Source organism: Pan paniscus, chromosome 9 (genome assembly GCF_029289425.2).
Source record: "Pan paniscus chromosome 9, NHGRI_mPanPan1-v2.0_pri, whole genome shotgun sequence".
NCBI lineage: Eukaryota > Metazoa > Chordata > Mammalia > Primates > Hominidae > Pan > Pan paniscus.
In genome coordinates, this window is record NC_073258.2 from 124,489,780 (window position 1) to 124,505,520 (window position 15,741).

The 15,741-nt window shown below is 39.0% G+C and overlaps 1 protein-coding gene across 1 annotated transcript; it reads right to left on the reverse strand.

Moving 5' to 3' along the window:
• Positions 1 to 11,866: 11,866 nt before the first annotated feature.
• On the reverse strand, positions 11,867 to 14,544 carry LOC100971476 (olfactory receptor 6M1). Its single transcript, XM_003819958.5, has one exon. It carries the CDS (start codon positions 14,542 to 14,544, stop codon positions 13,603 to 13,605), a length of 942 nt encoding a protein of 313 aa, XP_003820006.2. The 3' UTR covers positions 11,867 to 13,602.
• Positions 14,545 to 15,741: the final 1,197 nt, after the last annotated feature.

The window sequence follows — 15,741 nt, forward strand, 5'->3', positions numbered from 1 at the left end:
TTAACCTCCAAACTCTCCTTCATTCCTGGATGTAGGCCTAACTAACTTTGGGAGAACAGAGTTTAGCTTTGAAACAAAGATGATAACAGTCCTTTCCCAAAACAACCTCCTTAATACCTGTGGACTAGACTGCCTAAAGCCACAGGATTAGAAGTTATGGTAATTTTACTAAATTCACGATGCAGTTATTTTCATTAAACCAAGGTTAATGTCTTATTTATTATAAATTACACAAGCAAAGATCATTCTGTTTTGGGCTGGGTTTAGTTTTGTGCCAAATTATGGCATCTTATAATATTTGGCATGGATAAGTATGAAATTGCTTGATTAATAAATGCAAACGAAGAGGTATGCTGGCAATTCTTAAGCCATTTCTAATATTAATTTACCAATAATTTTAAAGCTAGTTTATTTATTAAAGACTTTATTTGGGTTATGTAACTTGAAAAAGAATTTGACTAGGCTTCGCTTTTTTCTTGATAAAGTATTTGTTTTAAATGCTTTTATTTTCTTAAGCTGATTAATTAGAGTTCTTTATATAGTCTCAGTAGTGAAACATTGTGGACACAACACATAAATACATAGATGTATTAGACATGCCAATAGAGGTACATCTTATAGATTCATAAAAAACTTTTTTTTCCTGTCTTTCTCAGATTCTTCATAACCTGTTTCACAACCCTAGGCAGTAGTCAGATAAATAACCTTAAATTTGCATATCAAAGGAAACAACTCAGGTGAAAATCAAATAGCAAAATTTATATCATAAGGCATGCAGAAAAAAACCATGGTGTGCTAGAGGGAGATTAAAGATGGATGCCAAATGAAACATAAAATTATAAAAATCTATCATAGGATTATATAATGAGACCAATTTTATTTAGCTAGGGACTACCTAACTTTTAACTGGATTTCTGAGCTCTGGGCAGAGCCCACACTGAATCCTTGGTTTCCAAAAAGGGAGAATTATGAGGCTAGGCCACACGATGTTTTTACAGTGCACTTAAAAAAATTTTTTTTTAACAAAGACATTTCTAAGTGTCCAGACTACACTCTTCTTTAAAAATCCAAGAATAACCTCTGTTGCAATAACTATTTTATTCAATAAATCAGGTAATGCAATACAAAAGCAAGCAAGTTTATCTTTAAGATCTAAGATAAACTTGTCTGTTTACACTCTTGGGGTTCCATAAGGAAAAACCGATTTCTCTCCCAAAGGGAGTCTCGTGCCTTCTCCATTTTCTTTAAGGAACTCCAGCTATTATAAACTATTTTAGGTCCCTTATGCAGCAGAGGGTGCAAGAGAAGGGAGAGACAGCAGAAGTAAGTGAAGAAAAGAGAATTCAGTCAACTGAGAAGAAAAAAAACTTTTGCTCAAAAAAAAAAGGACTAGGTCTTAGGAGAGAAAAATAAAAACAAAAATATGAAGGCTTTTTAAATACAAACATACACACACACACATACAAACACATCTTGGATGTTAGCTTTTAATTAAGCTGACTTTAACCATTGAGATCCTTTAAAAAAATCTTTTAAAATCTCATTACCATATTTCAGCTAGGACAAATTGCTGCTATCGGAAGTACAGCCATTGCTCTTTCAGTCTGGCCTGGCTAGCAAAAGGTGTCCTTGTTGTGTAAATACTATGTTAAATAAATAGTCAAAATAAAAAATCTTTCCTCTTTTTTTTTCTTTTGCTGGCCATTTTTCTCCCCTCACCACATCACTTGTGCGTGCGTGTGTGTGTGTGTGTGTGTGTGTGTGTGTATTTAGCCACTTCAGAGGCCTCATTCCCCATAAGTTGGAACTTTCCTTCGAATTTGATCAAGTTGGATGGAGTTGGTCAAATCCAATGGGAAAAAGACTAAAACAACAACAAAAACAGAAACAAGCAACAACAAAAAAACAGTTAAGCAAAACAAATGATTGCACAACTTATACACTTACTGATCGTTCTGATAAGAGAAATTAAGACCAGCTAGTTGTTTACCAAGACAAACCCCAGTTGAGTTACTTACCTAGGGATCCGTCCCAGGCTAAAGACTACTCTCTACCATCCTAGAAGCAGGAAAGAAAAGCCCCTCATCTTCCCTGTTGGAAGGTAACTCAAACTCCATAAAGGAGTTTCCTGCCTTCCATCATCATGGAAGTAGGAAAAACTTGCCTTCTGTGTGTTGGAATCCAACAAAAGGAGTTGTACAGCAAAATAAACTTTAGATCTCAACCAAATTTTGGGAGATCGTGGATTCTCTGGAGGGGTTGCTTCCAAGCCTCAGCAAATTGTCCTATTGGTTTGAGCCATAAAGATAGCGCAAGCTAGTACCAAGCACTGATAGATTTGTCAAAGGTCAGGGGCACTTCCACTCAGAATTGCTCCGTGGTTACTAAAATGTGAACCCCAAATATTAGAGACAGGTCTCAGTTAATTTAGAAAGTTTATTTTGCCAAGGTTGTGGACATATGCCCATGACATAACCTCAGGAAGTCCTGACGACATGTGCTTAAGGTGGTTAGAGCACAGTTTGATTTTATACACTTTAGAAAGACATGAGACATCAATCAACATATATCAGATAAACATTGCTTAGGTCTGGAAAGGTGGGGCAACGTGAAGCGGGGAGGGGGCTTCCAGGTCATAGGTAGATAAGAGACAAATGGTTGCATTCTTTTGAGTTTCTGATTAGCCATTCCAAATGAGGCTGTCAGATATGCATTTATCTTTGTGAGCAGAGGGGTGACTTTGAATAGAACGGGAGGCAGGTTTGCTGTAAGCAGTTCCCAGATTCACTTTTCCTTTTAGCTTAGTGATTTGGGGGACCCAAGATATTTTCCTTTCCCAGAAGCCTTTAGAATGAAGACCTAAACATACAGGGAAAATTGTCAATTTTTATGCTTAGCTTCAACAAAGTATGAATAGCTGCTTGGAAATGGTTGGACAAAAAGTTAGGAATCCAATGGTGATAGAATGGGGAAACACAGCAAGGTCTGTCTAGATTCTTCTTGATATTTCTGATCAGGTGTTCCCTCCTTCTGGGTATGGATAAGTACCCTCTCTGGAATGGGAGTCTTATGACCTACAGTCAAACAAAATAGGTCAGATAATTTATGGCTAGTTTTTATATCGAAAGGTGGAGGGAAAGTTAGAGTAACTTTTTTAGGTTTTATGTCTGGCTTTGGGGAGAAGGGGTTCTGGTTTCTATGACCCACCTTGGGGAAGAGGGATTGTAGTTTCTATGGCTGGCCTTGAAAGAGAATGGGACTGAGTGACAGGAGGGCAGGAGAATATCAGAGCTAAACTTTTACTTCTGAGCCTGCTCCTGAGTCCTTCATTTTGGTGTATTGTTTTCTGAGTCCCAACACAGACCACAGATTATTAAGCCATAATTAGGATGCATGGAGTAGATATACACATAAAAACATACTTATCTCTATGAAACATAGTTCTTAGTGAAAAAAAGAAAAATATGATACATAAAATGCCATTTTTGTACATTAAAAACATACATACCATCAAAGCAAAAGCTGCAACAGTTATATAGGCCAAGAAAGACTATTCACAACATTACAATAGGGAAGAGAGGCTGAAACTGTCTGACTCACCTCCACTGAAACAAATGCAGACAAGTTTTAATCACTAGTGTTAGATAGTATAAAAGTACTGGAGGACATTGCAGGGAGATTGATCAGTGGGGCAGTTAAAGAACATTGAGCTGTTCCTGAGTTTGCAAATGTTTTTCTCTGTGATTAGGCCACGTGGGCTTGCTAACTGCCCCCCATTAAAGTCAGGCTCCCACTCTTCCACAGAGATTGAGAGATAAGGCACTGTCTTCCTTGATTACATTTCAAAGAGATGGATCCTGGGTTGTAAAACTGGCAAGAGGGTAAGATTAACATCTTACAGGAGGTAGAGAAAAAAATGTACAATTATAAGTTTTCTGAAGTAAATGATCTAAATAAAAGGAGGTCAAGGATGTAGAGTTAGGAAGAAGCCTGTCTAAAGTTCAGTCATGATGAAGGGAATTTTAAAGCTGTCTTAGAGTGTTAGATGTCAACATCTAACAACAAAACACATTAGATACAAATACAAATAATTATTGCCTGTCTGGAGAGGCAAGGAAAAATGGTGGTGTTACCGATGGAGGGTCTTGACTAAGAGTCTTCCAGGTTCTTGGGGTTTTGAACAAAGAATTGGACATTGGACAAAATGCACAAACAAAGCAATGAAAGAATGAAACAATGAAAACACACTCCACAGACTGGGAGCCACCTTGAGCAAGCAGCTGAAGAGCGATGTTTACAGAATTTTCTGGGATTTAAATATCCTCTAGAGGTTTCCCATTGGTTATTTGGTTTACGCCCTACCTAATGAAGTAGTGGCCCACAACCAGTCTGATTGATCACAGGAGGGGACCAATCGCAGGCTGAAGTTATAAAGTTACACCCCTATGCAAATGAAGACTGAGCCTGTGACCAGTCTGATTGGTTGTGGGAGGGGACCAATCAGAGACAATTTCCAGTTTTCCTCTGCCAGAAGTGGAAAGAGGGGTGGGTTGCAAAGGGAGTAATCCTCTGATGGTTTTGTTACTTGGGCATGGAGAGGTGGGGTTTTTCTTTTGATTCAGTTCTAGGAAGTCTGTGTGAATCAGCCTTAGGCTCCCTGCCTCCAGACCTTATTCTCCTGCCTCAGTGGGGAATAGAGATAACAAGGAAATAAGATAGATTGGCCTGAGATGCATGATTAACTAAACTCTTTCCTCCTGAGGTGGAAAGAAAAAAAAAAAAAAGAGGAAAAGAAAAAAAAAGAAAGAAACCAAGAGTTATCCATGATAAATTCATTTTCCAGTTCCTTAATCATTAGTGTTGTGGTTGAGCAGCAACTATCTGGGCTGGTGGCACAGGGATCAAAGAATTTACCAAGACAGTTGTAGGTAAAGAAAGGCAGATTTATTCAAGAAAGCATTAAAATATGTTGCAAGGGAGCAACGGGCAGAATCAGCGAAAGAGGAGTTGACTTCGAGGAAACAAAGGCTTGCTGGAGATTTTATATGATGATTCTTAGGCTGCAGAGTGCCACGTGCAGTAGTGATAATGCCAAGGTTGTAGGGAGCTAACTTGTACTGTTGCGGGAATCAGGAGGACCAGAGACACCTCAGGATAAATACAGGGAGATCTTTATTGAGTGCACTCAGACCCAGCAGACTTAACATCCAAAAACTGGGCCCAGAACCAAGACAGCACTTGACTTTCATAGCCACTTCAAAAAGGGGGTGGGCTAGCTTGAAGCAGGCTTACAGTGGCACGAAAGCAAGGATACAGAGGCAGAACAAAGGCAGTTAATCAAATTGTGACAGGCTCATAACTCAGGATTACACATGACCGTTGCTATGCAGCCCAGATGTCCATTATTTAGGTTTACTCTAGTGCCTAGCACGGGCTTATCCCATAACCTTCACTATGGTGCCCAGGTGGTTGTATCTCAGGCCTGCTCAGATGGTTTATGACCTTCGCTCCACTGCTTAGATAAACAGAATACTTGAAGTCACTAGTTGCAGAGAACGGGAATCTATAAACTCATACCATAAGAGAAAGGAAAATTTGTTTTTCTCCTCCCTATGTTGAGGGAGTGCTAGGATAGACTTCAGGCCACATTAGATAGTATTACCAAGACTTTCCCTGGGTCTGGGCTGTGCCTGTTGCTGCTTCTGGGACAAGTCAGCCTAATACAGGAAAACTTATTTCTTTTTTTTAAATTTTCTTTTTCTTTCTTTCTTTAATTTCCCACCTCAGCACATGTCTGGTGATAGGCACAGGAAGATGGTGAGTTATTTCTGCAGTAGGGCTATGTGTCCTGGACCATGAAGAAAGACAGACTTAGAGCTTATCTGCGTTCTCTTTTTGCTTCCCCTTGTTTCGCCAGCCTAAGTTCCTTTCCCTAATTAGGACGCCACAATTAGCGGCAACCCGCTTTACAAGTGAAATATCCCTGCGTTATTGAAGCGAACTGGAGTCCCCCACCCAGCACAGCAAAGCCAAACACTGACGTGGGGCTAGCAGCGAGAGAAAATGAGGAAATTTTTGAAGGGCACCAAGCAAGGACATTCAGGCAGCTCATGCTTCAGGCCTGCACTCCCTGATGGCTTACAGGTAAGCAGTTTTAAAGGTGGGGAGGCAGAGGTTACAGGCAAAGTCACAAGGTAATACCTGGAGGCTATACATTGGTTTGACCGAAAGATGCAGGACATCTTGAAGCAGAAGGGGGATATAGGTGGACTCAAAAATTTTCTGCTTAGCGATTGGTTAAGGAGGCAAAGCTTTGTCTAAAAATTTGGGGAAAAAAATGTTTGCTTTGGCTCGTGGCTGTGACTTCCTCCAGGCCCCTCAGGAAGAAATTTAGAACAAAGAACAGCAGTCTGTCCTCAGTTCTCCTTATCTGAGGTCTATGTGCCAGCAGATGATTTGGTGGGAATCTGGGTTTCTGAAAAACAAGTCAGGGACATACGTCAAAATGTTATTTTTAGTTTCTTTAGGGAACAAAACATCTCCTGCCTATAACTTCTTTGGCTATTGTTTTAAGTTATTATTACCTTCTTGCTTATCTAGTTGCTCATTTACTTCTCAAGGCTAGCTAGGTGCCTGGAATTTCCCTTGAAGGAACTGAAGATTTCCTTTTATTTCCATGTTTGGGGTGGCCTGCAGCCCTCTAAGAGGGGTACCTGGTCTGTCTCTCCTGGAGCTGCTGCTCTTTACTGACTCAAACGTTCTTACCAATGTTCATACCTTTTGACATTTCTCATAACTATTGAACATTTACTTTCTCAATACATCTTGGTTTCAGTTCTTTATAGTTGAGGGTTTTGGCTGGGCCCCTGCCAAATTTCCTTGCCTAATTTCTGTTCTATTCACTTGCCTCACTCACTCCCTCATTTCAAAGGGCAATCAGATAACTAGCTGTTCTCTTATTGATCAATCCTGTCTAGGAATATGGATTTGAACCAGCAAAATCTAATGTGTCACTACAAAAAAAAATGTAATATGTAAACAAATAGCATTGAATCTTGTGGAAGCCTATTGGAAATGCAAAATATTGGGTCCCACTCAAGAGCTAGTGAATTATAATCTGCATTAATTTTCTTTTTCTTTTCTTTCTTTTTTTTTTTTTTTTTTGAGACCGGATCTCACTTTGTTGCCCAGGCTGGAGAGCAGTGGCACAATCACAGGTCACTGCAGTCTTCGACCTCCTGGGCTCAAGAAATCCTCTCACCTCAGCCTCCCAAGTAGCTGCAACTACAGGCATAAGCCACCACACCTGACTAATTTTTTAAAAAATGTTTTGTAGAGGCACGATCCTACTTTGTTGCCCAGGGTGGAGAATCTGCATTTTAAATCAACTCTCTAGGTAACTTATTTGCCTATTAAAGTTCAAGAAGCATTGTCCTAGGATTAGATGAGGCCCTGATGTCATAGACAACAACAGTCACCTCATTGTATAATTGAGGCAACTGAGAAAAAGAAATTTTTCGACTTCCATGAAGCTATTGTTTTAATTTGTGGGTAGACCGTGATTGGAACCCAGAACACCTGATTCCCATTCAAAGGCTTGCGCTAAGCCACAGCGCAGCTTGTCATTTCCAGGCTTCCCAGGATTAAGCTCTGGTCAGATTTTTACTTCTCTAGTCTGCATCAGTTTGGCATCAGCCTCAGCTGTTTCTGTCAGCTGCTCTTATTTCTGTCAATCTCTGTGATGGTCCATATGTAGGAACAGCTGTATGCTCCTCCTGCCAGAGCTCTCTCTGGCACTGTGCAGTTGCAGTATATTCTCATGCATGAAGAATAGTATGAACAGTTATACTGTCTGTCAATACATCACGTGACTCAGGCGCCAGTGGCAAATTTGTGTCGCCTGTGCCTCAATAATATTCACAGACATGAGAATACTTTTATAAGTTTAGAGAATTGTGTCATGCATAACCTCCTGTCACATCTGATATAGGAGAATTTTTGTTTTTCAATTTACTAAAAGTCATTCTTCATTAAATGAAATTTTAGTCTTTTGAGTCTGTGAAACCGACTGTCTATAATCAGGACCCTTCTAGGTTGGAAGTTGGAAAGAAATTGCTATGTGAGTTATTGAATTTTGCAAATGTCAACCATATTACACTCTATCTCTAAAGTATTCAACACTAAATTCTTATTATCCAGGGACAGTTTGTAAATAATAGAAAGTATAATTGCTCAAGTTTGCTGAATACACTTCTCTCAAAAGTTTAAGGTTCATCTCTAAGGTGGAAATCAACAGAAAGACAGATGGCTGAGACCAGTGATACTAAATTCTCAATATTGTGACCAGCTGTCTACAGCAGCTGTAGCCTCTCCCACAAATCCCTTGAGGACAAGAGCAAGAAAAGGCATGCTGTTTGTTACTGGCCTTGGAGGACAACCTCAATGTGTGCCCTTGATGGGCTGAGTTGAATGATGCGAAACATACCAAGACTTTGCTTGCATGTTAGAGAAGGTAGATCCATGACTGAAAGTAGCTCAGGTTCACCCTGTATTGCCTTCCCCAGTGGCATAAAGAAGCATGGAAGGAATCCAAGGAGAGCAACTCAGGGACAATAGGAGTATTTGTTCCTAAAACCCAGAGCCACAGGCCTACAAGGACTTCATGCCTCTCTTGGCTATATCATTAATGTCTTAATGTGGAAATCGTAACAGAGGAAGGGCATCTGTCTTTAGTAGTAGGAGAGCCCAGACCTGTCTTACTGCATAAGCCATATATGTGCAAAAAAGAGAATCCAAAGATTCTTAAACGGTTTTAACTGGTTCCTGGTTCACTTATATCCAAAGCACCAAAGCACCTGAACCCTAATATATTTTGATTTGAAATGTGTCATAGACTATAATATGAGTGGTGACCCTCACCGCACCTTTCTCCATAGTTGTGCAACACAGTGAACTTGCTAATTGCTTCTCCTCTGATTGGAAAAGGAGGTGAGTTGGATGGGTGGGGTGTGTGTGTGTGTGTGTGTGTGTGTGTGTGTGTTTTGCACTCCCTCTTGGAGAATGTTACTAATGAAACTTAATTTTAAATTTAACCCTGAGAGGAACTAGAATTTCTTTATGGTATTTAACTATGAAAACAAATAAGTAACTAGATGTTTAAAAGGCACAGCATGAAGTTTCTAGCAGTAAGACAGGAATTTCTAGCTGTAAAGTGGAAATCCTGGTAAGTTCCAGGATTAAGAGAATGGATTTTCAGTTTGCCCTTGAAATGGAAGCATCATTGTATTATCAAATCTTTTTTCTCTGTTTTTTTTTTTTACTTGTGTTTGATATTGAAAAACCAGGAGTTAAATACCTAGAGAATTTTTCTAATATATGTTTACCACTTTCAAACTTGTAAGGCATTCTTGAATACTCGATTTCCATGTATTTTAATGTAATCTTACTCTTCTTTGTCTCTGTATTACGTGGGGCAGTACCAAGTATGTGCAACACTGTCTCAGATGCCTTTTTATTTTACTCAAAGAACAGTTGCATGAGCTGGAAGGTATGTGAGAGTTCTTAAGAGCAGCAAATTCATCATAGATATTCAAGTATACTCTACTGAATTATCTAATGCTACCTGACTTCTGTCTCACTTATGTGTATTAGGGGTCCCAGATAGAGGCTAAAAATATGTGACACACTGGTGGACAAAGGAATCCAAACTTATTTTATGTGAGAATTTTGGCTGGAAAAGTTGAGCACCTGTGAGAAGCACCAGGGTGGGGAGGATCATCTGGTATCTGTTTCAGATATTGATTATCTAACCAAGGCAGGGATTTATTTCTAAAATTATAAATAAAAGAAGTGTGTGAAGAAAATGAAGGGCCCACTGAAAAATAGTGCCTAAACCACCTTATATCTGTGCCTCAGTAAATAAGTAGGCATAATGGGGATTCTCCTAATTTCTTCTTTGAATACAGCTTAGTGTCTCTGCCTATAGCAGGAATAACAGCAGATATAGTGGCATACCTACCATCTCAGTGGTTTGGTGTTTTGAGATAATTGAAAGACAGCTCCTTTGTCACTGACATCAGTTTCTTAAAGGGGGAATAGACTGCAGTAATAGTGAGGAAGCTCTGCCCTCAGGTGGCTTCAAAGAGTGTAAATCAATGAAGGGTAGCCAGAGCCAGATAATATTGAGAGTTCATAAGTACATAAGAAACATCTCTTGGGGATTCCAAGAAACACTTGGTAGAAATTACTTGCTAGTAATTGCACAGGAGAGCAAGAGCTTATGGTATGCACCTAGGTGAGGTGAACAAGGGCCAGTGACATTTGAAATTTTATTTTGGCCTTTGCACAGATTGGTGTGGCCAAGAAGAAATTCGGTCACATCTCCTACCTGTTATCCTGTGCGCAAAGGAAAGAAGAATGAATGAAAACTATCTTTTATAGCCATTTAAAAAATAGATCATGTGCATTGTATTGAGCCAAATAACATTTCCTACAAAGCTCTTCATCTAATAACTTAAAGATATGGGATCATCATGGCCAACTCTGTAAGAATAATGGATGCTAGCAAAAAATAAAATAATACAAGAAAGACATCTAAAGTTATAAAAGTGTGCAGGACAAATGAAATAGTTATGATGACAATAATTATGATGATATCTACTATTTGAGAATATTTATATAAGAAATGCTTTAAATTATTTTAAATATTAATAATTTTTGTAATTTAATTGTTAAATCACTTTACAGTCTAAATTCTTGGGCACATAGCTATTTAAATATTCTTTTCCTGTGAATTCCCATCATTTCCAGATTGGCTTCTTTTGATGATTTTCTTTCTGGTTATGTATCACAATATCCTGCTTCTTTACATACTTAGAAATTTTTGTTTGGATGCTGGATATTGTGATATTAAATTATTAAATTATATATTTTGTTGTATTCTTTTAAGTTGTGTTAGACTTGGTTCTCCTAGGCAATTACTTGTGGACTAGTTTGATCTTTTCAGTCTTGTTTTGAAAGCCTTTTAGGAAAAAGCTAGGTCTGTCTTTGCACTAGAGATAATTTATCCCCCTTGCTCTACCTAATACCCTAATATTAAAAGGTCTTTTTACTCTGGCTGAAAGAAACACAAACTATTTCTATCCCTATGTGAACACCAGGAATTATTTGGCCTGTTGATTTATCGTGGATCCTTTCAGATCTTCAGGTAATTTCTTTTCATGACTGCTTAGCTCTATATTCAGCCAAAGTCTTCAGGGGATCCTTCTGCCTATCTCCAGAGTTCTATTTCTATGCAACTCTTTCATTTCTGGTCGTCTTGCCTGTAACTTCAAGTTGCCCTGGCCTCCCCAAACTGATCTCTATCTTCTTACTCATAGAAACTTCCAGCCTCTGTTTGAATACTCCCCATAGACTGCAGGGGAGGAGACCGCACCCAGGTTGCAAACTGGAGCACTTTTAAGGCTCACCTTGTTTTGTTTTTCTTCTCTCAATAATTGCAATCTTGTATTGCTTGTTAGACAATGCGTGAAATGGTTTGCTTTATGTATTTTTCTCATTTTCTAGTTGCCTAAGTCAAAAGATAAAATCAAATATTGGTTACTCCACCATGGCCAATATCAGAAGTATTAATTCATTTATTTTTACAATTTATCATTCATAAAATTTTCTAGTATATTCTTTTCTGTCAAGCTAAAATGTGAATAACTTAGGAGTGGAGATCATGTCCTGTTTCTCTTTGTATCATCAGCATCTCCCATTGAATTTTACACAGGGCCCTAAAAAAGATAAATAATATTCATTCAGCATTTCTATATCATACAATTGATATAAGTGCTTTTAGGTTAATCCTACTTTAGCCCCACACCGTTGAAATTCTCATTTTGTAGATAAGTAAGAAACTGAGATACAGAAAGTTTCGATAACTTGCCCAGGATCATAATTCAGGTGTGCTCAGCACATCTTCTATGAATAAATGCCTGACTGACTAATGAGTTCTGGGGAAAAATGACCATAATATATACAATGGTAATTAAACCATACAGTTAAACTAAAACTTCTTTATTTATTTATTTATTTTTAGAGCCAGAAAGAGCCAGAGAGATTTAAATCACAAAAGATTTAGGTGACCGAGAAAAGGACCAACAAATCTGGCCTTTAATACAGCTGTTGGGAACTCATTGTCTAGCAAGTCTTTATTTTATTGCCAAATGCCCATAAAAAGATACCAAGGGAGCTATTTCCAGTGCTTCAGCAAAATAGAACAACTTATAACTGGATGACCCTCAAAAACCTCCAGTTCAATAGGTCCACCCCTAAGAAACCCCTTCTGTTTTCCTTTCTTTTTTTTTTTTCTTCTTCTGTTTTTTTTTTTTTATTTTTTTTTTTAGACGAAGTCTCACTCTGTCACCCAGGCTGGAGTGCAGTGGCTTGATCTTGGCTCACAGCAACCTCTGCCTCCCAGGTTCAAGCAATTCTCATGCTTCAGCCTGTCGAGCAGCTGAGACTACAGGCATGCACCACCACACACAGCTAATTTTTGTATTTTTAGTAGAGACGGGGTTTCACCATGTTGGCCAGACTAGTCTTGAACTCCTGACCTCAAGTGATCTGCCTGCGTCAGCCTCCCAAAGTGCTGGGATTACAGGTGTGAGCCACCGCGCCTGGCCCTGTGTTCCTTTTCTCATCAAATATCTTTCTTTTTCACTCTGTATAGCCAGAGGCTTGGTACCTTCCTGAGTCATACCTCTTTTTCTCTCACTTCTCACATCATCTTTACTTGATCTGGCTAATAGAGGTTAAAACCAAGTCTCTAGAAATATTCAAGAGTGCCTAATAAGAAAATATTTTTTAACTTTACATGCCTTACTAAAAGTAGTGATATTTTATTTTCTATTATTTTATTTAAAAATGGAGAGAGACATTGAGGACTGGATAAGTTGTAGCATGGTCAAAATCTGTGGAAAATAAGTGAACTTAGCGAAGACTAGAATTGGAGATCTCTGAATCCCTGTTAGGTTTCTTTCATGGTATTTAAAAACAAAAACAAAAACAAAACAAAACAACAAAAAAGCGAGGTCTCACTCTGCCACCCAGGCTGGAGTGTAGTGGTGCAATCACAGTTCATTGCAGCCTCAACTTCCAGGGCTCAATGAATCCTCCAATGTTAGCCTTCCAAAATGTTGGGATTACAGGTGTGAGCCACTGCACCCAGCCTCCCTTTGTGGTATATGCAAGATACTTCATGGATTGAATTTTCTCCCAGACATGATCAGAGTTTTCCTTCAGCTTGGCATGATCATTGCTCATCCTGGGGCACCGTCTCAGTTTCTGGCACACCAATCACCACTATAGTCATGCAGAAAGAATGTGTTGAAGATAAGAAATGTGTGCCATTGGGGGAGGGCTGGGGGTTGGGGAGAGCATTAGGAAAAAGAACTAATGCATGCTGGGCTTAGTACATGGGTGATGGATTGATAGGTGCAGCAAACCACCATGGCACACGTTTAACTATGTAACAAACCTGCACATCCTGCACATGTACCCTGGAACTTAAAAAAAAAAATAAAAAAAGAAATGTATTTAATGTAGTGTATACCAGTGTCAAGTTTTCCTTTGTATCAAGGTCATGATTCTGTTCACTGTCTCTCTCAACACTTCCTGTACCTTCTCATTCCTCAAGCTGTAGATAAAAGGGTTCAGGAGAGGGGTCACCACTGTGATGAGGACAGCGGCCACCTTGTCATAATCCAGTGAGGAGTTCTGATTGGGTCTCACATACACAAAGATGTTGCTCCCGTAGGCAATGGAGACAACAGTGATGTGAGAAGCACAGGTAGAAAAAGCTTTCTGACGGCCCTGGGTGGAGGGGATACGCAGGATGGTAGAAATTATGTACACGTAGGACCCAGTAGTGAATGCCAGGGAGCTCAGGATGACAAGGGCAGAGAGGAGAAAGTTTATCTTCTCAATGAGATGAGTATTTATACAGGCCACCTGAAGAAGAGGGGCAATGTCACAGAAAAAATGATTAATTTCTTTCCTACAGTAAGGTAGCCTTGTCACTACAATGGTTGGAAGCAACACAGACAGGAAGGCTCCCACCCAGCATTCCAGAACCAGCAGAAGGCAGGCCCTGCTGTTCATGATGACCGTGTAGTGCAGTGGGTCGCAGATAGCCATGTAGCGGTCAAAGGACATCACCGCCAAGAGGATAAACTCCACCGTCCCCAGAAAGAAGTAGAAATATGTTTGGATCATGCAACCAGCAAAAGATATGGTTTTCTCTTCTCCTAGGAGGCAGGCTAACAACTTTGGGGTAATGACAGTGGTGTATAAGATATCCAGAAAGGACAAATTACTGAGGAAGAAGTACATTGGAGTTTGCAGGCGATGATCAATCCATATCAGGGAGATGATGGTGATGTTTCCTGTTGCTGTTAATGTGTAAGTTACCACAAGAACCACGAAGAGAGATATTCGAATCTCCAGGAGAGCTGGGAAGGCAATTAGGGTGAATTCAGTCACAGTGCTCCAGTTTCCCATGACAACTACTATATGGTGGGCAGGGTTTCCCTGAAGAAACAAGAAAAGGAAAATCAGCTTAGGTAATTTTGTAAATATCTGCTGAGAATGTATTGCGGACAGTGGCTTATATTGGGAGATGTAGACCTGGTATGTAGTCCTCTATCTGCAAGTTAATTATTGTGCCACATTGGGAAAGTCAAGATACTATTTAGGTACATATATATATTTTTTTCCTGTAAAATGACGGAATAAGGCTGGATAAAAAAACTCAACTTCCTTCTAGTTATAAAATTCTATTCCTTTTCACTGATGAAATTTCTAATCTTTTCTATTCTTTTGGCTTCATTTTCTCAGCTAAAAGTGTGCTAATGTACTGATGTATACTTAATCAGAATGCCCTTCTATTATTCTGGTTTACAGTTCCTGAGTGGCAAATCCTTTAGAAACGTAAAGTCTTTTCTATAACAAACTTTCTTTCACTTTGGTGGTTGTCATTTAATAAAGGTTGATTTAGTTTTTTCTACATTTGTAGATATCCAGAGTCTCCGAATTCTTAACGTCTTTCCCTAGCATGTATAGATCTGTGAAAACAGTCCAGAGATTATTAAAAGGAACAACAGCTGACGGTTCCTATTAATCATTTTAGATGACACCTCAAAAAGAAATAATGAGTGTGTCGCCCTTAGATTATGCTTTTGTGTCTAAAACCTACCTTCTACAAGTTCTGTGCAGTATCTAATATGTATCATATATCTGGCTGATCATTTGAGAGCACCGTATATAGTGTGATAACATCAGAGAGGCACAAATTATATACAGGAAGGCAACATAGAGGTAATTCACCTCACTTAATTTACTTTGTCAGCCGACATCGTGAAACTGTACTTCAAGATCATCTAGTTTGTTCTTTGTCCCACAATGTGAGAAATGATTATTTTGCAGAGACCTCCCCATTTTAGGTAAAAACCAGCCCATGCTTTAACTCTGACCTTGGTGCTTTATTTATCTAGATATCACTTAGCACCTCCTTAATAAATCCTTAATAGATAAGTTAGCATCTCCTCCACTCTTTGCTACTGATCGTGGCCACCTCTTTTTCTTTTTCCAAACTCCCCCTGCACTTTCCTCCAAGATAAAAAAGTTTACCCTCTTATTTTCTTTTTCTTTTTATTATACAAGAAAGACATTTTTAGTGCAAAGAATTAAAAAATGCAA